Genomic DNA, 27,900 nt, shown 5'->3' with positions numbered 1-27,900 from the left:
CTAGAATCAGTCATGGCTTACCTTTTCTACTATTTCAAAATGTTTTTGCCAGTACATATAGTCCTTGACATATTCATTCAATGACTATTAAAAGTTACAGCAATGCTGATCTAAGGAACATATGCCCAGTCCCCAAAGTTACATTGCAGCATCCCTGCAATCATATGATCATGATCTGGGTGCTTGGCAACCAGTTTGCATTTACGACCAGATGTCCAGCACCGGAGCATTGCATGATTGCCATTTGCAACCTTCTCTGCTGGCTTTCCCCAGAAAGTCAATGGTCTAGCTGGGAAAGTAGCTAGGGCAAGTAGCTAGGGTAAGTTTTCCCCATCCACACAACCTCCCCAAACTATTTGTAGTTATGCCAGCCACTCAAACACTGTGCTACACCATTCATTCATTCATGTTTGCTATACTCTTCCTAATCTGCCTGGCATCTTCTTTTTTTTAAAAAAAAAATTCAATATAATAATTCCATCTTCAATTAAACAGTGTGTCATGAGGGTACAGATATCTTTATAAAGTAATAATCAAAATTTACAGTAATATTCATTACTTTAACATTAGTTCTATATGTATTAATATTAAACATAATTATATTTGTTTCTCGTAACATATCATCTTTATTTCACTAATCTTGTTTAAAATGGTCTTTTGTTTCCCTATTGCTAACTTCCATTTTTATTGTCTAACCATTGATAAAATAATTCCCATTTCATGAAATATTCAATTTGCTTTTTCCTTAATTGCTAGCGTTAATCTATTCATTTCTGCACATTCTAATATTTTCCTAATCACATTTTCATCTGTGGGAATCTCTTCCACTTTTCCAATTTTGTGCAAATCCAGTTCTAGCTGCAGTTAATCGATGGATAATTAAATATGCATTCCTCTTGTTATATTTTTCGGGTAAAATCCCCAGCAAGAATATTTCTGGCTTTAAATCAATGTGCTGCTTTATTATTTTTCCAACCACGTATGTATTTTTGTCCAATACTTTTTTGCCTTTTAGCATGTCCACCACATATGATAATATGACCCAGGTATCTGGTGGTACTATCAGCATTTAGCAGATTTTTCTTTAAACATCTTTGCCAACCTCGCTGGCGCAAAATGCCATCTATAAAACATCTTATACAAATTTTCTTTGTATGCAGTTGTCATTGTTAATTTATCGTTCCTGTCCCACAATTTCTGCCATTTAACTAACTATTGTATAGCCAAAGTTTTTTGCCCATACTATCATTCACTTGTTCATTTTCCAATTTAATACCCAATACGTAGCTGTATGTTTTCTTTATCAATTTTACTTCTGCCTGTTAAATCTAATTCTGTCAGTTCTTTATAAAATCCGTATAGCTTAACATCGTTCTCATATCTAGAATGTATCTGCGCTTGTGAGTACCATGCCATATCAATCCCTTGATCGCTTAGTTCTTGTTTAGTTTTGAGTTCCCCCTTTTAATTCAAGATATTTTCGTATCTAACAATATTTTCCATATTAATAACGTTTAGGTGAATCTGCTTCCATTGTTGAAAGCCAAACTGGTATCCTCAAATAATGTTGTTCTCTAGTTTTTTCCCACATTAACAATAATGCATTCCTAATGTAATGTCTTTGGAAGTAACCATGTATTTTATTTTTCCCATACCACAAGAAAGCATGCCAGCCCAGTTGCAAATCGTGCCCTTCCAAAGTCAATAGTCTTGTATTCCTCAATACAATCCATTCTTTTACCTATATAAGTACTGCAGCCTGGTAATACAATTCCCAATTCAGTAGCCCAAAGCTGCCTCAATTCATTGCATCTTGCAGCATTTTTAAACTTATTCTTGCTTCTTTCCTTTGCCAAATATATCTTAATATTATTTTATTGAGTTCCTCAAAGTATTTTTCCCACTTTCATTGGAATTGTTTGAAATAGATATAGTAATCTCAGTAATATATGCTGCCTAGCATCTCTTGTACGTGCTGTTCCCAATCTGTGGCACACACTTTGACCATGTGGTGCCTCTCCTGCACCCCCATGTACTCCTGCCACTTGCCTGCTGGCCTGGGACTTGCAATTTCTGCCAGTTTCCCTGACTTTGGTTATCAGTGCCAATTATGGTTTAAATATTATATGATTAATTTGACAACAATTATTGCAAGTGAGCTATAATATCAGTCGAGATAGTCTTTCCAGTTTTTTAGTAACTATATTAAATATTTATTAATATTTTATTTATATTTAAATTTTAAATTTTATTACATATTACAAGAAGGAAGGAATAAGAATTACTTAATTTGTAAATGTTACCTTATACTGAGAATTATAAATCCTCTTATAAATTCATCAATGATTTATTTTCCTTAGATGAGTCAATCTTTTTGAGTTCTTTTAAGTAGAAAATAGGATTATTATTAATCAAATGTAAACCTTTGCTTCTAACAGGAAAATATATTACCAGTGAATACTAAAAATGTAGAACAAGGAAAGAAAATAATGCTGTCTGATTTGAATAATTTAGGACTTAAGAAAAATATGACAATGAAAGTAAGTTCTGATTTTACATTTTAATGTATTTTGTATAATAAGATCCTCATGGCTACAAAGACTTAGCTAAATTAATAATACAAGCAGTCCCAACTTAACAACTTTTTACTGTTAACATTCAGTGATAGTGCTAAACAAATGGTAGTTACAACTGTCCCCAGTTTACCCCAGTTTTTGGGGTAAAATTGGGGACCTCGGCTTATACTCGGATCGGCTTATACTCGGATCGGCTTATATTCGAGTATATACGGCTTATACTCGGATCGGCTTATATTCGAGTATATACGGCTTATACTCGGATCGGCTTATATTCGAGTATATACGGTAATCTCAGTAATATATGCTGCCTAGCATCTCTTGTACGTGCTGTTCCCAATCTGTGGCACACACTTTCACCATGTGGTGCCTCTCCTGCACCCCCATGTACTCCTGCCACTTGCCTGCTGGCCTGGGACTTGCAATTTCTGCCAGTTTCCCTACTGACTTTGGTTATCAGTGCCAATTATGGTTTAAATATTATATGATTAATTTGACAACAATTATTGCAAGTGAGCTATAATATCAGTCGAGATAGTCTTTCCAGTTTTTTAGTAACTATATTAAATATTTATTAATATTTTATTTATATTTAAATTTTAAATTTTATTACATATTACAAGAAGGAAGGAATAAGAATTACTTAATTTGTAAATGTTACCTTATACTGAGAATTATAAATCCTCTTATAAATTCATCAATGATTTATTTTCCTTAGATGAGTCAATCTTTTTGAGTTCTTTTAAGTAGAAAATAGGATTATTATTAATCAAATGTAAACCTTTGCTTCTAACAGGAAAATATATTACCAGTGAATACTAAAAATGTAGAACAAGGAAAGAAAATAATGCTGTCTGATTTGAATAATTTAGGACTTAAGAAAAATATGACAATGAAAGTAAGTTCTGATTTTACATTTTAATGTATTTTGTATAATAAGATCCTCATAGCTACAAAGACTTAGCTAAATTAATAATACAAGCAGTCCCAACTTAACAACTTTTTACTGTTAACATTCAGTGATAGTGCTAAACAAATGGTAGTTACAACTGTCCTTAAACGACAACCATCCTTAAAGTTATGGAAGTTCCAATGTCCCCAAATCAAAATTCAGGTTGTTAGCAATCAGTTATGTTGGCAATATGATAATTGTGCACTTCAACTCCTCTTACTTGCCTATCTCCCCCCGTCCCCATTTCTACCCTTTGGAATGCCCTAAACTCTGCCACTGCCTGCTCTTCCTCCAGTGACCTTTGTTGTATTCTGCCTTCTGCTGCTGCTCCAAGATTGCAAGGCTTTGCTGCCTTTGCCTGGGACCACCATCATGTTTCCTCCACTGACTGCACCCACTGCCTTTTCTCTGACCAGGCCTGGCAAGTTTGTCTTTGACCGACAAAGCTCAGCTGTACTCTCTGACCATGTCTTTAGGCCACATCCTCACCTAGTGCCTGGATTCCAGGTCAGCAGAGAGTGAAAGGTAACATTGAAGGTCATCTGGCGGCAACACGGAGCAAATGGCAGAACAGGCTGCCCAAAGGATGGAGATGGGGAAGATTGGTGGAGGAACTGAAGTGGCGGCAAGGGCAGTGCAGTCTCATCTACCAAAGGGACACACCAGGCCTGGCTGGAGAAGAAGCAGTGGATGGAATTGGCAGTCTTTGCTTAATAACTGTAACCAGGGCTATTGGAACTACTGTTAATATGTGCTGGAATTATGTATAATGTTTTGCATAATTATAAATTAACTTGGTGACAAATTCTTGTCCCAAAAAGGGGACTACCTTACTTTCTGTAAAATGATTTTAATTTTATTCTTGATAAGAATCCTTTAAATTTTTATGCTTTGAGTAACTTTTGTTCATGTATTCAGTTGTGATAAATATGTAATTGATTGAGTAAATCTAATGTTAAAGACAAGCTTTAAAAAACGTTTCTTTTCTAGGGTACAATAACAGATTTTCATAATCCTAGTGAATTCTACATACAAATCAATTCTCCTGAAGTTCAAAGTAATATTAGAAAACTAACAATGAAACTGAAAGATTACAAGGGAATTAATCAAGAATATACTCCTGTCAAAGGAGAAGTTGGTGTTGCAAAATATTCTCTGGATCAGGTAAATTAACTTTAGAGTAAACGTACTGACCATTTGTGTTTTGCTGACTATTATGGATGTCACAGCTTCCATTTGGGGGTGCAGCAAGTTTCAGAAGAGGTAGGGGCACTGTTGGCACCTCTTTAAGTATGTATTTTCCTGGGATTTTGCAACAATTATGCAAGGCAGGAAAAGAAATTATTTAAGGAGATACTAAATGTGGCATATGCATGCAGGCCTGTTCAAAAAGTATCTTTTTGACTGAACAACTGTAGAGGCTATCATGAAGTAAAGATTACCAGCAATATAGCATTTCTCTTTATATTGAGTCAGTAGATTCATATTTATTTTTTGACTAAGCGTAATTGTGGTATTTAATAGTAACTTTTAATTTAGCCAAAACAAGAAATGCCGTAGAAAATTGCAGAACAAAATTCTGGTTACTTTTTTACAGCAAAATGAAAACTCAGAACTGAGAAAATTAAGAGAAATTATTCTAATCTTGTTTCTGTTGTTTAAAATAGGGTCACCTGAAATATTTCATATTATTTAAGTTTATAAGTAATATTGAAGTTAATGTAATCAGATACCGCCTATTGAAAGGATGGGTCTGTTTGTTAGGAAGAACGGATGATTTGATTTGCTAAATAATTTAAATATGCAAAATTATATTGTGAAGTAGTGTTTGAATTGAAGACAACTTCTAGTAAAGAAGATCATAGTGAAAAAATTTTTTGTAGTTAAGTAACTTGTTCCCATTCAGACTTGGTGCAGGGTACTCGTAAAAGAAATAGATATCCTTACAAAGAGCGCTCAGGTACTGTATATTGACTATGGAAAAAGAGAAAATATACTACTACACAAAATTAAAGGCTTGTACAAAGATATTTCACAGATCCCACCCTGTGTAAGTATACGTTTAAATATCTTAAGAAACTGAGGAAAATATACCATGTCTGAGAATATGTTAAGTATCCAAATTTTGGCTTCAAGAGAATATACCTTATTTTTTTTAAAAAAAATGTAACAAGATATTCTGAAAATGTTGCTCCTAGAAAAATAAAAGAAATTGATCAAAAATTTAGCTATTTTTGTCTTTGGGACGTAAGATATTTTTGATGGAATTAAATTTTATCCTGGTTCTTGGTCAAGGATCTATAAATGTTGATTTCCATTCTTGGTAATCTGTGAATGCAGAATAAGGTTATTGCATTTGGAGAAAACCTTTAAGTAGATGTATTGAACACTGGAATAGCTCCATACTCAGATATTTTTAAAAGAAGAGTTTTTAAAAATACAGAAATTATCATGATTCCCTCCCCCCCCCAAGATGCTTGTATTTTGACTATTTTAGAGCTTCTGTATATTGTAATAGTAGCATGCTGTTTTATGTTCTTTTTTTAACTAGGATAATCAACTTTCTAAGCTACATTTTTTTTGTTTTAGGCCATTAAGTGTCGCATTGCTAATGTTCTTGATACAAAACAGTGGAATGAAAACTACAAGAATATTATTGCTCCAATTCTTATAGGAAAAAATTGTTCATTAATTATCACTGATGTTTCGATGGATGATTTGCCTTGTTTTACTGTAGATGCTGTCTTGACAGATTATGGTAAATTCAGATAACAGTAATAATTTATATTTTTGTTATAACAATTGTTTATTAAACAAGGATTCCTACAATGAAGTTTAGTGAACAAACTTGAATTTTACAAATCTCCTACAATGTATTCCTGTTAACTATGTCAGAAAAGATGTTGAAAGATATAAGAGTATGGGTTGAATGCTTTTTATAAAAATTCTTTGTTTTCTCTGCTTTAATTTTTCCACAAGATTACTCATGGCATTTTAAGTAAGCAATATTTTGCCACTTAAAAGTATTTTGTTATCATTCACCATATAAGTCAAATATGTTTATATTTTATTACAAAAATAATTCTTAATTTGCAATTCTAGTCTTCAAAATGATTTGGAAGCAGTTATTTAGAACAGCCCTACGCAATTTGTAGATAAATTAAAAATAATTACAAAAAACTATCTGACATGCTGATTAACTGTTGTTAGTGGAACACTAAGCACTGGAGCTGGTAGTGACAGTGAAGCTTGGAGGCATTCAGTAGCACGTAGTTTGGTTGCTTGGTGTGACCTGTGGTCCATGGTTTAGAAGTTCACATGAATGCTGTCTATTGCATTAGGTCAATTTTTTTCAGACTTTCATATAAACCTAAAAAAAGATGTGAGAGTTTTAAATAACCCTCTCATTTATTTGACTCTAAAGTAGACTCTCCTCTTTGGAAACCTGACAAAAGTTAGGCTTACAGTGAATATCAAAAATACAATTCTGCAGTGGGTTATAGAATAAATCGGCATTCAACCAGTCGATTAAAATATAGATCAAAAAGAAAGAAAAACTTTAAAAGGTATAAACAAACGGAAAAATGAAGGGAAAAGATGCATAACTCAAACTTCTGATTGCTCCTACTAAGAATTGCCATCTTCAAGATCCCCCTTTTCTGAAGGTTTTGCAATCATATGAGGGCCATCTCGGGTTGTTCCTTGTTGCTCCCATTAAAATCTGAGGCATGAGCTGCCAAATAGCCAGCTTTGGCAACATAATCAATTAATTGCTAGTGGGAGATCACCTGTTGCTCAGCTTGCCTCTTGGGAGAAGTCCTGGCCAACGTATAGTCCTAAAGGTACTTTTTTCAAAAGGCAACGACTTTCTTGGTTTTTTTCTTTGAAAACTTTTTGTTCTCATCCAAGAAGCTTCTCTAGTTAGAACAGAAGATGGGAAACAAAACATTTTCAAAGAAATTCCAGCTGCTTTTTGGAAAAAGCACCTTTGGGACAGCCATAACTGGATGATTGAGAATCTCCATAGACATTTGACCAAATGTAGATTGATAAACAGAAAGATTTTTCTAGATAGGCATGTGTATCAGTGGTGGGTTTCTACCGGTTCATCCCAGTTTGGGTAAACTGGTAGTGGCGGCGGTGGCAAGAAGCTCCGCTCACCCACCCGGACGTCATCACGGACACTGCGCATGTGCAGAATTGCCACACACGAGCAAAGAAAGTGCACGCATGCATGCATCCTGGTTTCGAACTAGTAGTGAAGGTAAGAGGAACCCACTACTGATGTGTATTCATTCCTTTGCTATGTGTAAGTAACTACCATAGAGTATGAAGGCTTTCACCATGTATGTATGGCCTGAAGTTCCCAAATATATTGCATCTCTACTGTACTGTGGAAAAAATATAAATGCTTTGGGAAGAAAGTTCAAAGTTTGTGTTGAAAAAAATTGGTTTAGAATAGTTACCGTATATACTCGAGTATAAGCTGAGTTTTTCAGCACGTTTTTTGTGCTGAAAAACGTCCCCTCGGCTTATACTCGAGTTTTTTTTTTCTTCTTTTTTTTACATTATACCGGATGGCGCAAACTTGGCGGGCTTTTGCATTAGCGCGGGGAAGCCCTGCCGGTGCAGTGAGAGGGCAGGGCGGGGGAGCCGCCAGCCTTCTCGGCTGAGGGAGGGAGGGTTTCCCCGACCGGTAGCTGCCTCATTTCCCACCCTCGGCTTATACTCGAGTCCCCAGTTTACCCCAGTTTTTTGGGGTAAAATTGGGGACCTCGGCTTATACTCGGATCGGCTTATATTCGAGTATATACGGTAATATTGATTAGTTCATGCATATTTAGTTAAATCTGCAATGGATTTATGCTTTTGATGTTTTTTTTATTTTATTTTTTTAGGCATATGTAAATATCAGTTTTATAAAGATATAAGCAGTTTTCATCTCCAAATATCTTTGTATAAACTATAGGTAATATATGTAGTATTATATGTATTAATAGGTAAACACTTGCATGAAATTATTTTGGAAAATATGCATGACTGGAATGCAAAGGATAGTAAGAAGAAAACTTCAGTTATGGGTAAGTTTATCAAGCTTTTTTTTCCCATATCAGGCAAAGTTCAAGTCAAGAAATATGCACTACTTTAGAACATTCTAAGATCTAGAAAGGAAGTACAACATTTTGGGGTTCTCATCCATCCATGTACTCTAAAAGAGGACTGGAAAAGAACAGAACATTGCAAATGAATGAATAGCTACACAGTGTTGGGAGATGGACCAGGATTTGAATTTTTGAGACAATGGACAACTAGTAGGAAATAGTTTATACCTTATCTGAAAGGAGTATAATCAGATCACTTTCCTGATCTGATCTATTTTGTGGGATTGACAGTAATTTATTAGAATCGGCCTGAAAGTCCTTTCCATAAGACAGCAATTTATGCTGTTGTTGCTGAGACAACATAGTCCAATAAAGACTATCACTTTAGTACACATTTTCTCATCACTGTTGCAACCAATCTCCTGTAGTCCAATTTGTCCCCTTTTCCTCTCAGTTTTTCTTTTTTCTCGAATATGTTCAGTCTGTATGGTGGGAGGGAATATCTTGCCTTTCACTAACGTACCTTTGTAAACTCATGTACCTTTGTAAACTCTGGTTTGATTGTATTGGCATTCATAGATTCAATACTATAATAGAGAGCAGATACTTATTTTAATAGTGGTTAGTTAGAAAGGTGAGGGATCTTTCTACACAGATTTTTAAATATGTAACTAGACCTTGCAAATCATTTTCCCTTTAGATCATACTGCGGGGAAAAAATCTGTTCTAGAAAAGAAAGTGGAATGGAAAGAACTGGATCATACTGATCACTTAACTCCAAAGATTGTCTCAGTATCTACAGGAGATACATTTTTGGGCATGGTTGCCCATATACAAAATCCAGGAATTTTTTTTTGTCAACAGACAATAAATGGCTGTAAGTCCTTCTTTTATGTTGAGATATAAATACTTTTGCACCTGTATACTTTGTGCATTTAATAAATTATTGAGAAAATATAAGAAATTTATGTGTGAGCATGGGAAGAGAACAGCATTAAAATGTAAATTGCAGACTGATACAGCATTAAAATGTAAAATGCAGTCTGAAAATTGTTTTATACTTTTATCATGAGCTGTATAAACGACTTAAGTTTTTCTGTAATCTCAAAACTGATTTCAGGTCCAAATGAGTCTTAGAAGGCTAACTAAATGCAATGCTACTATAACTATGTATTTTTGAAACATATTTTGCTCTTTTTTATGTAGCAATTTTTAATGTAAGTATATGTGTTGTTAGGCAGACTTTCTCAACTTCAAGTATGCCTACGTGAATATTGTGAAAATACCTCGATCACCCCAGATTTTTGCCCAGCAGTAGGAGATGTGTGTTGTGCCCAGTTTACAGGTATGGAGAAGCAAGAGACGGCTTGAGTATTTATTGTCATTATTATCACCAGTATCATCATTATGTCTTACTTTATGTCTTAGTAGTCATTACATTAGTCTTTACATTTGTAAAGTACATTAGTCTCACATTATATTACTACTATTTGTAATAATCAGGATCCTCAGTATTGTGTATCTATTCAAAGAATAAGTCATCAAACCTCTAAAATGCTTGTAATCTAATGTTCAGCATAGAAAAGAAATAGCGAGAATAATGATTAGCTTCTAATATGTATTTATTAAGGCTATATAATGCAATTTGAATATAAACCTGCTTGAATTTTATATTAATGAAACAAAAGTAAACAAAAGCTACACTGTTAGCTTTCTTAGCCTGCATTTATCATGATAAGTTAAAACAAATTAAAACTATTGGTGAAAAGTTAGGATTTGAATTCACTATTAAATAACAAGACATTTAGTCCTTTTTGAAGAAATCTGTACCAGCCTTAGAAGTATTATATTACCACAACCAAATCCATTCTCTTTTGGGTGCTGTTTTATAAAACCAATTTGGAAAGTGGTTTTTTAAATTCCAGACTGGCTTTAGGTTTAACATTAGCACTATATAGAAGTATTAGAAGAGAAACAAAAATAGTATAAGACTGTTACTGAAATGTCAGCTACTATAAAATATAAAGCTTGACTTGGTTCAGCAGCTTTTGGCAAACCTCTTTATTTATTCCCTTTTATTTCATGTACCATATATTATTCTTTTGAAGCACAAATATTTTCATTTTAAAATAAGCAGTAAAATAGTTTCTGACCTTCTGATAAACTCAATGTACCTTGTTTTTTTAAGAGGATAAATTAGAACTCTCCCTATTGTTATTGTCTTTATTTGTGTATAGGGCACCTTATTATTTTGTGATTTTATTTTTTACATCAAACTTCATTTTATATTGTATTTTAACATTGTAATGTATCAACACTTTTAATGAAAAAAAATTGTTAAGATTACATATGACTCCTCCACATTTTTTTCCTCAGAAGATAACCAGTGGTATCGTGCAACAGTGATATCCTTTATTTCAGAGAAAATTGCTTTAGTGGGATACATAGATTATGGAAACGTTGAAATGCTACAGTTAACTAGACTTCGACCAATTGTTCAGAAATTAATGGAATTACCAATGCAAGCTATGAATTGTACCCTAGCAGGTAGGAAATAAATAATTATAATTCAGTATTGATGGAACAATGACTTTTTGTAAAGAAATCCTTATGGCAGGGGTTCCCAACTGGGGATGCTTGCACCCCCTGGGAGTGCGAGACGATATTCCAGGGAGTGCAAAAATTTGGGATTAGAAGTTAGAAATAATTATCTGCATAATTATATGCCTATAATTATTTACTTTTGTAAGGGGTGCAAGAATATATCAGTGTTCTAGGAGTGCAGAGTATAGAAAAGGTTGGGAACCCCTGCCTTAAGACTTCATTTTTTTAATTGTGCCTATGTGTAATAAACGGTATATATCAATTGTATTGATATATATATCATCCTTCTAGGAAAGTCTTTATTCTTGGATACACTCAGCAAAAATGTATATTTTGCTTTTGAACAAGATAGTAGGACTATCTAATTAGAACATCTACTGTTGACTAATTCAGCTATTAATAATTAAAGATAGCAACTTCCAAAAGAATTGCATCGGGGCCATAAAATTATAAAATTATCTGTATGGATAGATGAAAACAATAGCACAATATTAATTACTTTACGTATTTTTTTATTATTTCTCTGTGAATTCTCAGAAATATCTTTGTAGTAATCAGTACTCCAGAGAATATGGCATGAGTTGAGTGGCGCTTTGACCAGTGGGAGAACACAAGGAGCCTCCCCAAAGATTGCATTATTTTTGGCCATTTGGTATGCCCTGGGCAACAGTGTTGTCACCGGCAAATCCTTTCAATCCAAAAACACCTTTTGGTTGGATTTGTAGGTCCTTCTTATATGAATAATGACAGACAGTTTCTCATATTTAACATCTATAATTCATATCAAAGATGTTTTTATTATATTTGAAAAAACCTAAGCAATTAAAGATGCACAAATGCAGAGTTCAGGTGAGCCAAAAGAATACTGGTTCAGCGAGACCTAGGGCTCAGTGCCATACTAAATGTGGCACCAATGCCATGTGTGAAGATAGTCTGTATTATGGAGGTAGCTGTAATGCACATGTGTTGAAACAAGCTGCTTTAAGTAAACAAATAGTTCCCAGTGTTCCCTTTAGTGGGGAAGTATCTTTGACATATCTCTGCTAAATTAAATAAGGATCAAAACCAAGCTGGTTAAAAAAAAAATCTGCATCCTTTAATGACACACTGAATCCTCTTTTACTCATTTGTTAGCCAAAAGGGATATAATACTTCATTAAGATGCAACAAAATGTCTTCAACAGCACTATTTAGCTATAAAAAATAGTTTCTGTTTGGATGCATACAAAGAGAACATAGCAAATGTGAAATACATGATAAAGTAAGCAAGCTAATATCCTAAAGATAATAAACATTCCTAAAAGGTAGTGCAATTTATTGGATTGTTCTTTACAAAATAGTGCTTCGGAGACACAATTCAGCTGAAGAGAAACTATGTATTCTCTTTTTATGTATGACATTTTAAAAAATGATCCTTCTGTTTTCAGGTGTGAAACCAATATCTGGGACCTGGCCGGCGGAAGCAACTTTTGCCATGAAAAAACTGGTCCAGAATAAAGTGGTTGCCATAAAAGTCACTGACAAGAAAATGAACACTTTTGTTGTAGAAATTACAGATCAATCTGTGACTCCATCAATTAATGTATCTAAACATCTTTTAGAGTTAGGTTATGCAGTAGAAGAAGGACCTATTCTTTTGAAACAGATTGAAACAATGAAAGAAACAAATGGTAAGTGTAAAAGGTCATTACTGTGAGTTCATATTAAAGCATTCAAATTATTTTTATAGTATATGGACGATAACTTGAGTTTAAGAACAATGATAATTGAATACAAACTACTAGTGTTAATTCTAACAAGTAGAACAAGAATAGGTACTTTTTTAGGGTCAGGAACAAATGTGGATTTTAGAGTACAAGATATGGTTTTTAAAAGTGGCTGCATGAGGGGTGAGGTCTACAAAAACTACCATACTTTTCGGAATATAAGACGCACTTCTCTCCCCCCTCCCCCCCCCCAAAAAAAACTGGGTGGAAATATCTGTGCATCTTATAATGTTGCTGAAGACTCGCCCACCCGCCGGCCCCCACCCTTCAGCCTCTGCCTCCCAGCAATTTCCTCCTTGCAGCAAACAGCATGGTCAGCTTAAAGCACAGCCTGATTTAGCACAAGCAGCTGATTGGCAGCTGGAATACCGCCTATAAGCTGTTCCAGGCTGTGGGGATCGCCGCCACGCATCACCACCCCGTGCATCCCCATTTTTGGCCTCTGCTCCTTTTATGCCCCCTCGGCGATGGGTAACAACGGCGATGGGCGGCACCGGCAGCAATAGGCGGCGGTGATCCCTGCAGCCTGGAACAGGCAATAGGAGATATTCCGGGTAGCAGATTCAACTGCCAGTCAGCTGTTCGTGTTAAATCAGGCTGTGCTGAAGCTGACCTTGCTGTTTGCTGCAAGGAGGCAAATTGCTGGGAGGCAGATTTTATTTTTCTTGTTTTCCGCCTCAAAAGCTAGGTGCGTCTTATAGTCCATAGTGTTTTATAGTCCGAAAAATATGGTATGTTTTTCTCTAAAGATAAATTAGCTCTCCAAGATTTAGTTTATGAAAGGTTATGAAACCCAGCACTATTTCTGCAAAGAAATATGATGTCAGGCTCATGTTTCATTTTGTGGCATGACATATGAATGTTCAAATTATTTTGTAAAAAAAGACTAGTAAGCACAAAGTGACATGTTCATGGATCTGTTTGGGGAGGCTTGGGCAATGCCAATTCCTTACATTATTTAGTATTTTATATATTTATTATATTTTAACAAGTTACCCATTGACATTGATTAATGTTGAAATTAAAACTGATGCTTCTAAAAATGAATAGAATTGATATTTTAGTTGGATTATATGTATGAGTGTATTGTTACTTATATATATTTTATTAAGAAGGTTATTAAAACATAGTTGTAGACGCTCTTTATATTCACTTCTCCTTTCCTATAGGTGAAACGCAGGAGTCTGTTAATTGGTCTTGGGTCACACTAACAGCTAAACAGGTGGTAAACGTCATGGTCTCTGTGTTGTACAACCCCAGCAAGTTCTATTGCCAGTTATTAAATGAAGACGGTACATCTTTTTTTCCTCCTTTGCTTTCTAATCCTCCTTGGGCTAGAAATAGATTTGTTAGTTTCAGGAAAAGGGCATTAACATAATAAACATTCAGTTTAAATAAATATATTGTAATTAATGTTAGATGTATGTTTTTGACACATCAGTAAAGAGAACTTGGGTTTAGAATACTACTAAACCAAAATTTGCCTAGCTTGCATGCAAAACCAGGCAAATTTTGGTTTAGTAGTATTTGGAAAAGAGTGAACATGAAACTATAGAAGGAGTTTCATTAACTAGGAAAAAATATGAAGCAGGAATTAAACAGATTTGAAGAAATATCCTGAAGTAAACCCTAACTGTAATGTGTTAGTGTGATCACCAAAGCAATATCTTACATCTGCTATAGAGATAAGAATATTTATGCAGTTTGCAGATGTAAGTATTTTCTCCAAAAAAAAAATTGTGCAACTTTCTTTGGTTAATTACCAGAAAATTAGTTAAATAAATATGTATACAGTCCTGGAACTATATACATATTGACATAGAATAAGTAAATTCTGCACTTATTTCTGCCAAAGTTCCTTTTTTTTTCTGGAGGAATACCCTTGTTGGATATGTGGCACTGCTCCGCAAGTGCCCGGCTGTAAGATCCTTTTTCTTAGATTGGGCTCAAGGGATCAGGTGGGATTGCTGCTGCTGGACCAGCCTTCCTGCTGCGTGACAGCTTTCCTACCCAGACTCCTGGACCTCGCCATGGGGCTGATGGTGGACTTCCCAAGGCTTATAATTCTGGGGGACTTCAACCTGCTATCCCTTGTGGCGGGGTCAGAGGTAGCTTTCATGAAAACTATGCCTTCCAGGTCCAGGGCCTCACTAGGAATAGTGGTGACATACCCAATTTGATGTTTTTGTGTCAGAACAGTGCTTATGTGACCTGGAATTGCTGGACTTGTCCTTGGTCCCCCTGTCATGATCGGATCACAGTCTGGTGGCAAAGAGTTTCTCAAGAGCTGTACCCCCCACAGGGAGGCAGGGCCTATTAGATTGGTCCGCTCCTGCAAACTAATGGACTCTGATGGATTCCAGAAGGAGCTAGGAGTTATAACTGCAGATCTGCTGTGCAGTCCAGCCAAGCTCTTAGTCACTGTTTGGAATAGGAAGGTGCCTGAAGCTCTGGATAGGATTGCACCCGTGCAATCTCTCCTCACCGGTAGACCTCTCTGCTGTCCATGGAGGAGCAGAGAGGGATGAATAGATGTCTAGAGTGCCGCTGGCAGAAGACAGGGTATGAACTTGGTAGAACATGGGTAAGAGCTGGTATTAAGGCCTACATTATGGCGATTCATGCAGTGAAGTGTAAATACTTCTCTGCACTAATTGCATCTGCAGATAATCACCCAGCAACCCTCTTTAAGGTGAGCCGCCTTCTTATGGGGAAGGAGAGATTGAGGTCCACCTGAAGGAGTGTGCTGAGGAATTTGTAGATTTTCTGGAAGACAAAATTACTCTACTTCATTCCCAGTTAAATGCCAGTGTGGTTGCTGGTCTGATGAAAGCCACTGAGGCAAGTTCTTACCCTGCTATCTGGGAATGGTTTGACCCTGATGCTCCTGTGGAGTGGACAGGATCATAGGGAGTATGATGTGTTTTGAACCCTGTGTTTTAAACCCATGTCCCTCCTGGCTTGTGAAAGCTTCCAGGGAGGTGATGGGCGGGTAGACTCTAGCAGTGATTAATGCTTCCTTACAGGAGAGGGTAGTGCCCCAGAACTTTAAGGAGGCTATGGTCTGCCTTCTTAAGAAGCCATTGCTTGATTCCATCTTGTTGGATAATTTCTGACCTGTCTCCAATCTTCCCTTTTGGGGGAAAGTTGTTGAGAAGGTGGTTGCATGGCAGCTCCAGAGGTTTCTGGATGAAACGGATTATCTAGAACCTTACCAGTCAGGATTCAGGCCTGGAAATGGGATAGAAACTGCATTGGTCACACTTTTGGATGATGTCTGGCGGGAGCGGGATGGAGGTAGTGCATCCATCCTTGCTCTACTTGACTTCTCTGCGGTTTTCACTACTATCAACCATAGCGGCTTCGGGGGATGGGAGTGGGAGGCCCTGTGCTATCCTGGTTCACTTCCTTCCTCTGCAGTCATTCTCAGTCAGTGTTGATAGGATGGGACAGATCTAGCCCTTGCCCACTGCTTTGCGGAGTTCTGCAGGTACTCTCTCCACTCCTGTTCAACATTTATATGAAGCCGTTGGATGAGATCATCCGTCACCATGGACTGAGGTATCATCAATATGCTGATGATACTCAGCAGTATGTCTCAGCCCGTGGTGAGTTAAGCAATGCTGGGTTTTCCCTCTCACAGTGCCTGGAAGCTGTTAGGGGCTGGATGGGTTGAAATTGAAATTGAATCCTGGCAAGACCAAGTGGCTCTGGGTTGGGGTTCTTTGGCTCAAGGAGAATTGCCATGTTTGGTCTGGGATGCGGTGGCCCTATCCCAAACAGACTCTGTGCATAATCTGGTGGGATTATTATCTTGGTGGGACCCAGAAGAAGGACCTTCTCCATGGTGTCTCCCTGTCTCTGGAACATTACCACAGATATTACAGTGGCCCCATTCTAACACTCTTCTGGAAGGCACTGAAGACCTAGTTCTTCCAGCGGGCCTGGGTAATGCAGAGCGGGATGGAACCCATTAAATGGCTCATGTGATATACTGTCACTGGGGCACAGAGAGGGTTATATTATTTTATTAATTATTTATTTCCTTTTATTAGTTTTATTGTTTTATATATGAGGTTTTTATATTCCTATAAGCTGCCTTGAGTTGCCATGTGCGAATAGGCAGTAATATAAATTTCCTAAAATAAATAAGAGTGCCCAATGGGCATTTATTTGATCATTTTTAGAATGTTTGTTTTATAGGCTTTTGCTACAAAGACTACCCCAGGACAGGTCTGACTAAAAGTACGAGTATTAACCTTGAGGTAATCTTAAAACACCTCAATATCTCAACCAATTCTTTTTCAGATTTGAATGCTCTTAAAGAACTCAACTTATCTTTAGCAGAGTACTGTGAGAAAACAAAACCCAACGTTTCCCAAATAATAAAAGGGAATGTATATGGTGCTTATTTTTCTGGTAAATAATATTTTCCCTGTTTTTTTAAGAAATGTCAATGTTTGTTGTATGCATATATCAAATTTGAATATAAATTGAAGTAGTAAAGTATTCTGTGAGATCTGTGAATGTTCCATTTTACCATACTTTAGAATATTTATATTTCATATTTCTGAAGTATATGACTAGTTTAGGTTAGTGCAATGTTGTGTTTTGTTTTGTTTTACTTTACATTATGCCTTGATTGTTGCAGCTTGATGTAGATTTTTTCTTCTGAAAAAGATGCTTCTACATTTATTGTATTTCTTGCATTGTAAGAGAGTTATTATCTAGCTATAAATAACAACGATGTAAATTAAATAAAATTGGTTAAGCTCAGGTTTCTGGAAATAAGTAAATTATGTGTTTATTCAATGTCCTTTTCTTTTAAATTAGGTGATGGTAGATGGTATCGTGTCTTTGTAAAAGATGTCATTTCACTTGAAGTAATTAAAGTTCAGTTTGTAGATTATGGAAATTATGAAGAAATTCCTCTAGATAAAATTAGACAGATTTCATCTACATTCTTGAAACTTCCCTTTCAGGGAATCAAATGTTGGCTTTCAGGTAATTTCAGTAGTAGGGAACTCTTGAATTATGTATAAGATATTAAATTAAAATCTAAATAATACATCATAGTATTCATTTATGCTGGAAGATGTTCATTGTGTACAGTATACATTTGAATAATTTATCTTCATTTTATATTTTTGAAACAAAACAAATTTGCTTTTTATTAAGTTATGCTTTAAAATTCTGGGGCCTTAAAATGGTACAATTGATCCAAAATATCAGAATACTTTCTAGTAAATATGGCTGAGTCTTTTATGTCCTGTCAAGTTGCTTCTAACTTGGAATTAATGTAAAGATAATCTTTAGTCTGATCATTTGAAGTGAGCTCAAATTTTTTAAAAAATATAAAAAGACATGAGGATAAACAGTAATTTCAAGTATTGGCTAAAATTTGTAGTGTCAAGATGCTTTATGTAGTCTGTTGAGCAGTTATGTGGTTTTGTGATGCAAAATTCCACAATAGGATATACTTGCAGGCCTTAATAGAGACCAGACACAGAAAAAATACTTCTTTCCTAATCCAATATATTGAACACTTCTATTCATAACAGTTTTGGAAATCCCTATCAAAACATTTTGAATCATTCAACAATCAAATTTGCTGTGAGGTGCTATTTAATATTACATTAACTTTTCTATTGCCCCAAAGAGTCAAAAGATGAAAAATCATAGCAATATCCTTTTAATGCTTTGAGAAAACATAAAGTATTTCTCTTCATATTCATGAATTAATTCCTGCTAAAATTATTAATACTTGCTCTTAAAGAAGTGTAAGGAATATTGTGCTCATTATGATTTCAAAAAGCATTTTCTAAAGAGTAATGAACGTCTATTTAAGGTTTCTTTCTGTACCCCACAGGTGTGAAACCCATAAATAACAAATGGACTACAGAAGCTATAACAACCTTTCAGATGTATGCAACTGAGAAAAAACTGCAGGCCAGAGTAATTTCTGTAATGAAGAATGGTGCTGAAGTGGAGCTTATTGATAATTCTAGTAGCATTCCCATGATCAGTGAAATATTAATAAAGAAGCATTTGGCTTTTAAAGAAAACTTAGTATTAAATCCAAATACATTACCATGTGAGTTGATAACAAGTAATTTCCAAAATAATGTAATATTACTGTTGTTTGGAATGGTATGACAATCTCTAAAAATTGCTTGTCTGAGGAAAAAAATATGTTCCGAGTTTGGAAAAAAGGAGCCTTCTATAGAACATTTTGCCCATGTTTCCGTACAAACATGGGAAGCAAGACTTAAGAATATATTATGCTGTTTGACAATAGAAATACTTACAGTGTTTCACTTCAGAGTTTGAAGCCTTTATTCTAGCTGTAATGCACATATCCTAAGCTCAGTTTTATGTTTGGCAACCTGACTGGGGAAAAACTAAACATGCACCACTCATAACATTCAAAGTCAGTATTTTATTACCACCTATGCACTCTTACCTTCCCAAAGTGTAGGATTTAAAAACAACAATAAACTTAACCTAACAGAATGGCAGTAATATTTACCTAACTTTTCATTTCTACTATACCCTTATCACAACTTTCTCCAGCCAGTGACAAGTTTTTTTCCTGTTTTTTTCAAGCCAATTGCAGTATATCATAATATGGAGTAAAATGTCTAAATTTATCCTAAATGAAGACAAAAACTCAGAAATATAAAATATTTCGCTCCAGACGTGGTACATTTTGCTTATCTTTTCTGTTCTCTTTTAAGACTAGATTATAATTATTGTAGCATGCTATCCAGAAGATACCAGATACCTTTGTACAGGAGATCTTGTTTTGAAGTACATGATGATGTTCCATAACATTTTCATTGGATTTGGCTGTATAAAATATGGTATATTTTTAAAAAATTTCATCTGATATTATAGGTACATCTACCAGCATGCAGTGGACAATGCCAACATTTTCTATTGGTGATACAATATCAGCTCTTGTATTAGATGTGGTAGATCCTGGCTTATTTTATGTTATACCAAAAGAAATGAAAGGTAAGAATCAAAAGTATACTATGCCAACGAAAATGATATTTATTGACCCCCATTCACAAATTATGTATTTATATAAATAAACTATAGCAACCCTCCAGCATGTTTCCTTTCTCACTGTCTCTACCCTTTGAATATAGAGTTCCTGTTAGATAGTACAAGAAGGAAGATTATGAATTTAAGCTCTCTGTAACACTAAATTGCACTGCTAAAATTTAGAGACAAAATAACTGAATTTTGGCAGCATTATTTCAGGATGGTTTTGGAAACCATCCAATTTTTAAGGATGTTCCTATTCCATTCTTGCCTTCCTACCTCCCAAAAATGAGAAAAGCCAAGTAATTTAGAACGTCCCCTTTCACTGTTACAATATCAACAGGTACTTTTCCTCTAGAAGGTCAATTTTCCTTTGATTGATAGCCCCATAACACAATTTTATACTAATAGATGGTTGTGGATACTACAATTTGAAATAAAATGAAACCTTGTTTTAATAAACTACTTAAGTAGTTTAATAAACTATTTATAGGGGAAGAGAATCCTCTGTTATTGAGGATAATCCGGTAAATCAGGGAATATAGTGTTTACATTACATAAATTACATCATTTTTATCCATTCAAAATGAAGTGAGGAAAATCTTAGCATTTTGTTTAATCATATTTTTACATTTCATTCCTTCGGGAACATTGGAATATTTTAATTTATTACAGAAACAGGATTTTGAAAGTGTCAAAAAAGTTACAAAAAGACTATTGGAAGCCATTGGAGAAGAATATTTCATTCTAAAAATTAATTCTGGTGCATTAAATATTTCATGCAGAGTAGAGCTGCTTCGCATGTTTGGGGTCCAAACCAAATCAAACCACAAATATTTTGAAAGTTTTAGATTTCACATAGAACAAAATGGGATTGTTTTGTTCTAGATATGGAACTGTATTTCTCCAGAAGAGATTTAGGATGAGAAAGTATGGAGAAGGCAAAAACTAAAGATAGTTGAAGGGAGGATGGGAAGGGAAGGTGTTAAGCTATTACAGGAGAAAGTTGGTGCAGCAAGTTATTTTGCACAGGGAACATTTTCCATAGTAGTGAGACCATTGCAGTAAGAAATAAACACCAGTATGTTGGCAGCTGTACTTTAATTGGAAGGAAAAATATTGGAGAATTGAATAACAAAATAACAAGAGTTGGAAGGGATCTTGGAGGTCTTCTAACCCAACCCCCTGCTCAGGTAGGAAATTTCATTCTTATATTTATATTGAATTTATATTGAAATAACATTTCAGACAAATAGTTGTCTAATCTCTTCTTTAAAACTTCTAGTGTTGTAGCATTCTCAGCTTCTGGAGGCAAGTTGTTCCACTGATTAATTCTGTCAGGAAATTTCTCCTTAATTCTAATTGCTTGTCTCCTTGATTAGTTTCCATCCATTGCTTCTTGTCCTGCCTTCAGGTGCTTTGGTGAATAGGTTGATTCCCTTTTCTTTGTGGCAACACCTTAGATATTGGAACTCTGCTATCATGTTGCCCCCACTCCTTCTTTCATGAAACTAGACATACCCAATTCCAGCAACTGTTTTTATACGTTTTAGCCTCCAATCACCTAATTATCTTTTTTGCTGCTTTTGGTACTCTTTCTAGAGTCTCAACATCTTTTTTACATTGTGGTGTCCAAACCTAGCTGCAGTTTTGCAAGTGTTGTCTTACCAAGGCATTATAAAGTGGTAGTAACACTTCACATGATTCTATCCTATTGGACAGTTGGCAAACTGGAAGGGATGCCATACTGGAGACAGCTGAGAGTAAAAGATGTAAAATTATGAGTTTTGCCCTAAATGCCTCATAAAATCACTCCAGGATTTCATTTTGCCTGAAAATTGGACTGAATTGTTGAATTTGCAGCTAATTTTAAATAGTTCAGCAATGGAACATAGTAGCTTGCTCCAGTTATGAAATAGATCATAATTCCTGTTCTCTGCACATTTTTAACAGAAAAGCAAAAATTATGTTTTTATATCTATGATTCCTATATTATTGCTTAAAATAAAAGAAAAAGACTGGCAAGAAGCTTTTCAGAGAGAAGTGGTAGTCTCCAGAAATCATTTTGATTTCCCTAAATATTGCTTTGTATGAATCCAAAGTAATCCTCAGATAATAAAGAAAACCAGAATCTAAGGCTAATAGTCACCTTCATTGCTAGCTGATTAGCTTAAGAAGGCAATGGGAGGAAATTGGAAGAGTGGACTGATGTTCAGAGAGGTGTAGCTACAGAGAACTAGGGGAAAAAGAGCAGGACAAGATTATCATCCAGAATGATCATTAAAGAGGAATGTAAAATCTGTAAGCGGACTTTTTATGTTTGCAAATAGCAGAGAAAAGAGTGAATGTTTGAACTAATCAGTTTATGGTTTTGAAGTATCCCTATACAGAGCTTAAATCAGTGCTGAAATTGTCATGGTGGTGCAAAATAATAATTTTCCAAGTTTAACATTTCTATAACATCTCAAATGTGCAGCCTGATATCCTTTCATATTAGTAGGCAAATCTGAAATTTTAAAGTAGTGGGTGGATAGTTGTTTTTTCTCAGGTGCATTTGATTTCCCTTAAGAAAACAGCCCCACATTTGCTGATGATACAGTGACTTCTTTATTCTTTTGAACCTGAAGTATGGCCAAAAAAAAATCTTTTTTTTTTCAGAATCTGGGAAATGTCAGATAAAAAAACCCACTCAAACTAAATCCTTGGCACTTTCACATGATTATTGTAAACTGAAAGCAGCTTCAGAACTCTGTTCCCATTATGTCAGCAGAGTTCAAAAGCTTAGCTGATTTATTTCTGTTTCAGTTGTGTTGAAATTGTTGAAAAGTTAAGTGTAGACGTAGTGATCTCTTTTCTCAAGTATATTTTTAGGGTACCTTCCTGGCTTCTGAGTTTCACGTCCCATAGTAAGTAGGCTTGCTTAAAGGCTTTGTTCAAATTTTTTAGCTTTCCATTCAGTAACCATTGATAAGTATGAGGGTAGTGAGAAGACAGCAAGTGAGCTGGGTCTAGGCAGGATTTCGTTCCTTGTTCCTAGTATTTCAGACAGGCAGACATAAAAGCAATAAAACCCTGTAAACTGCATATGGATAGAATGTGAGAGCTAGAAGGCTCTTGGTGATTAGTTCAGGAGTAAAAGACAGAAAGCCTTCCAGAATGGCAGGTAATTTTGCACATGCATGTGTGTATTTTCGTGCACACATATGCATATATAAATTTTAAATGCAAATAAACTTACACAGTTGAAAGATTACTTTTTCAGGACTTAATGTTGCTAAAATAAGTCAGAGATGATGTGCAAAAAAAAATTCTTGAGCCTTAAAGAACATATTTGGACATGTTATTCAAAAGCAGCCCTTTAAAATATTTTCTTTTCATTTCAGCGGATTCAGCAAAGCTCGAAAAACTAATGATTGAACTTGCCGACTATTGCTATGCTGAAAATGATAGCATCTTCCAACCAAAGATTGGTGAGCCCTGTTGTGCCAGGTTTTCAGGTGAGGGAATGGACTTGGAAAATTGAAATGTGTGTGTTTGAATAAATGGATAAAATAAAAAAAATTATTTACTGTAGAATGTGCTGCAGAGATTCGTAGATTGGTAAAAGCATCATTATTTTAATGTATTGTATTTAAGTTTATTTCATTTAAACTCGGAAACCAATATATGCATTTAGTGGTTCAACACATGACTCCAATAACTACTGGAGGAGGTCTAATAATAACATTACTTCACAATTTCAATAGTTTTATTAGGTGGTCAGTAAAGCAGATTATTTTTTCATTCACAGAAAAAGTTAATTACACTGATTGAGTAGTTTATGCATGGAAAAAACAAACAAGTTGTTCTGAATTGTTTGATTTGCGTCAAAAGCAAGCCAGAATGTGGTTATTTTAGATAGAAAAATGTTGTAAGTTTTCTGTTCTGTTTTTATTAATGACATTGATTTTCTAACCTTTTGCAATTAGTTAGACTTAGGCTTATCTTTTGATAACCAGCCAGGACATCAGGAGAGATCACAATGTCTCTTTTGCTAGTGACTTAGGGCAGAAGGGTGTTTATTTGAGATGGAACAAATCAGCAGGTCTTTAAGGAACTTGTGTCATAATGAGGGAAATATTCTGGATGTGACTGCACTGAGAACAAGCTGTGAAGAAATGAATTGCTGCGAGGGAAGCTATGCTTCCACTGTTGTGATGGTATTTGGTCATATTGTTTATTCTTGGCTATCTCCCTCTTAAACAACTTCCATAGTTCCATTCTTTTTTAAATTGTTTTGAGTTTGTAGGTGGATGACAGTTTAAGTTAGAAAGAGAGGATTTCCATTATCTAGCTCCCTTGCTTTTTGAATTAATCTCAATTTAAGGAAATGTAGTCCTTCAAAAATAAATTTCTGTTCAAATATGACCTTGTTTATTTGAGAAAATTCTTCCAAATAATTTTTCTATAAGTACACTGATAGCACTATCTGTTGCCCACGTACTGTATGTTAAGTAGAACTAGTTTTCTCTTTTAAAAAGGTACTTTAAGACTTCTCTCCTTTTTCACCTTTCACTCTTCGGTTTAGAAATAGGGACATTCTCTACAGTGGCTTTTCCTATGTAGAAAAACTCATTGAACAAACAGAGTTGGGTGGAAGAGCAAGTGAGTTAACGATGATTTGGCTAGCCAAGACTTAATTGGAGAGGGTGCAATGTTCTCAATATTTAAGGGAAACCTCAGCATTTGAGTATGTGCAGTTGATTAGTGAGTCTATAATGATGACCTTCTCAGACTTGATTTTTTCCCCCCACACCATTTTAGGTGATGACAAATGGTACCGTGCTCTTGTTTTGGGAATAAATGTATCTGAAGCCAAAATAATATATGCCGATTATGGAAATGTGGAAATGTTGCCTTTCTCTCGACTTCGGCCTATAACTGCACCCTACTTACAATTACCGTTTCAAATACTTAAATGTTCCTTAGCAGGTAACAAACCAACCAGTTCAGTTTGTTAAGACAATAAATATTTTAATTCCACTCTTGAGTTATATAGTTATGTCTGCATAGCATTAAATCTAATAAATTAATAACCAGTGAGTTGCTCTTTTTTTTCTTTGCTGCTTTTGGATGACCACAGAAGAAAGACCAGATGTTAAATGCAAAGAGAAATGTGCCAGGGGGCAGACCACGCACTTCTTTTCAGTTTTTTATAATTATGAAAATTAGAGGTTCAGATGAAATTTGAATTTCACATGCATAACTGCTATAAATGCAGTAATGCATGTGAAATTATATTAGTGACATAATAGTATCAGCATAAAAGAACTTTAAAATTGATGTTTCAGGAGGAGTTCACTTCCTTGCTTGAATAAGCTTTTTCTTTCCTTTTTTGTTTTCGTTAAGTCCTTAAACTGTGCTACATGTATTCTTGATGTGTCAGAGATTCAGTGAAGTGTATTGATGTCTTGGGGTGGAGGGTATTAAAGAGACAGATCTTCCTTTATCTAATTTGTGCTGAATATAAAGTTGAGCACTATAAATGATTCTAACATTACCATTTTGTATAAAGTTGACTGAAACTAAACCTCTTTGAACTTTTGAACCATCATATATTTGTAGTTTCTCTTGATTCCAGGTATTATGGGACTGGATGGAAAGTGGTCTATATCAGCAATAGAAAAGCTGAAAAGTCTCTTAATGAATAAAGATGTAATAATTACAGTGAAAGAAGTTACTCAAAATATTTATCCAGTGATAGTGCAAAAAAAGAGTGAAAATTGTGTTATTGATATAGCAGAACAGTTAATAATTGAAGACTTGGCAAAATACAGCAGTAATGGGAATCGTAAGTACTTCCAAATAAATATCTGCATATTTATCTGCTATGTATATGCTTTCTGAAAGATAGCATAGCTAAAACTGATAGGAAGTGCATTTCAATTTTCACTTGGGTTTGTCACTAGTGGAATAAATATTTAAACATATTTTTTCTTCATTTAGAATGCTCAAAGGCAACAGATTGCTGCTGTATAGAGTTGAAAAAGCAAGTAAGTTTCAATTTGAAATTAGTTCTCTTGATTTCTAAATACAAATTGTTTACATAGAAATGATCCACAGAACATTTATCTTTACTGAACGAAAAAAGTAATAAGTCTTCAAATGTAGAACTTGCATAATAAAACATATTAATAAAAACAGGAATTTTTAGAGGTCACTGCATAGTTGATATTATGTACTTTCTTAAGGCTCTCAGTATATTTGAGAAATTAACTGTAAAGGTAATAAAGAGGATGGATTAGAGGGGTCATTCCCCGAGAAAAGGCTATAAATCCAGAATTAATTATCTATATTTCAGGAGTATTAACTATTGTTTTAACAAAAAAGTACTAGGATGAAATTAGCAAAAGTAAGCGTGAGAATGCTTCCAAACTAATAATTAGAAAATATGTATTCTGTTATTGAGACTCATTATTTTATAAGTAGAGTATATAAATTGGATAGAATAGAATATAATTTTTTATTGGCCAAGTATGATTGGACACACAAGGAATTTGTCTTGGGGCATAGGCTCTCAGTGTACATAAAAGAAAAGATACGTTCATCAAGAATCATAAAGTACAAACACTTAACGATAGTCATAGGGTACAAATAAGCAATCGGGAAACAATCATAAGGATACAAGCAACAAAGTTACAGTCATAAGTGGAAGGAGATGGGTGATGGGAAAGATGAGAAGATTAATGAATTGCAGCATTAAGTAAATACAATCTGAACTAGAATGCTTAGTGGTGCTTTCTGTTTGCAGTAAATTGACTGAAAAACTAGCTTGAGGCAAAACAATTTCATTATAATTTCTGGTTTTCTTCTTTATTATAGGTTGCAATACTTGAGCAGGTTCTTTATTTTCTTCTGAAAGATCGGTTTGGTGAAGATAACATTCCTGACATTATAAAGCCCTTGCAAAAATAAAATTATGTAGATATCATATACTGTAATATGTCAAATATTGTAAAAATAATACTAAAAGTTAATGCATTTTGTTTTATGTCATATTGAAATTTAAGTTGCTGATTTTTTGAGGCCCCAAAATGCGGAACTATTTTTTTTGTCAAGGGATGCCATGAAATAACTGGTATAATTTAGAAGCAACTATGTTTTGAATGCCATAAATTTTTCAGATGCTATGACTTAGAACAGTGTCAAACTCTCGGCCATGGGCCAGGTGCATCATGTGCTGACCACGCCTATGGTTTAGCGAAGGGGGAAAAAGTTGCAATATGCCACGCAGCAAGTTTGACACCTCTGACCTACAAAAATGTAATTAGATCCCTAAAGTCCATATTCAAAGAGATATTCAAAGGTTGCTATATTCTTGGAACAGATCTGTGCAGAATTAAAATATATGCAATATAAAAACACTGTATAATCTATATTAAAACAATACTTTTATTAAGCCCGGCTGAAAAGTTCATTGACTTTTGTGTGGCAACAAATTAGCAAAGAAATAGTAAATAAAATTTCTCCATATAAGTTGTGGCTTTTCAAAACCATTATCTACCTTTATCTATAGTCTTAGGTACAGTATTGACATAGGCTTTAGCCATTCAGATTCGGAATCAAATAGACTTGATTGGGATAAAAAACAAATTGTTAACTGTCAATAAAAATGAACACTAGTATGTCCATAAGTTGTGTTCTGCAATAATCTTATAGTGTTCTGCAAGAAAAACCCTGAATTTCTATGAGGCACAGAATAAACCCTCTCTTCAAATCCCTAAGGATGCCTGCAGCCCTTGCCCACTACTTCCCAAAGAATCTTCACGTTCAACTACAGACTTGGTGAGAGCTGAAAACAATTACAATTT

General features: G+C 34.8%; 1 protein-coding gene across 1 annotated transcript in view; it reads left to right on the top strand.

Moving 5' to 3' along the window:
* TDRD1 (tudor domain containing 1) overlaps positions 1-27,479 on the top strand; it is a 42,105-nt gene extending 14,626 nt beyond the window's left edge. Inside the window, exons 8-26 of the mRNA XM_058188611.1 lie at positions 2,439-2,540; positions 4,519-4,692; positions 5,435-5,578; positions 6,118-6,286; positions 8,529-8,609; positions 9,331-9,507; positions 9,868-9,975; positions 11,007-11,177; positions 12,662-12,904; positions 14,170-14,292; positions 17,309-17,419; positions 17,834-18,004; positions 18,870-19,094; positions 19,898-20,017; positions 23,434-23,547; positions 24,854-25,021; positions 25,671-25,880; positions 26,036-26,082; positions 26,912-27,479. Of these exons, the coding sequence (XP_058044594.1) occupies positions 2,439-2,540; positions 4,519-4,692; positions 5,435-5,578; positions 6,118-6,286; positions 8,529-8,609; positions 9,331-9,507; positions 9,868-9,975; positions 11,007-11,177; positions 12,662-12,904; positions 14,170-14,292; positions 17,309-17,419; positions 17,834-18,004; positions 18,870-19,094; positions 19,898-20,017; positions 23,434-23,547; positions 24,854-25,021; positions 25,671-25,880; positions 26,036-26,082; positions 26,912-27,004 (2,751 nt within the window). The 3' untranslated portion in view covers positions 27,005-27,479. The remainder of the gene's footprint in view (positions 1-2,438; positions 2,541-4,518; positions 4,693-5,434; positions 5,579-6,117; positions 6,287-8,528; positions 8,610-9,330; positions 9,508-9,867; positions 9,976-11,006; positions 11,178-12,661; positions 12,905-14,169; positions 14,293-17,308; positions 17,420-17,833; positions 18,005-18,869; positions 19,095-19,897; positions 20,018-23,433; positions 23,548-24,853; positions 25,022-25,670; positions 25,881-26,035; positions 26,083-26,911) is intronic.
* Positions 27,480-27,900: the final 421 nt, after the last annotated feature.

This window comes from Ahaetulla prasina, chromosome 6 (assembly GCF_028640845.1).
Source record: "Ahaetulla prasina isolate Xishuangbanna chromosome 6, ASM2864084v1, whole genome shotgun sequence".
NCBI lineage: Eukaryota > Metazoa > Chordata > Lepidosauria > Squamata > Colubridae > Ahaetulla > Ahaetulla prasina.
This window is presented reverse-complemented; position numbering and strand designations above follow the sequence as displayed.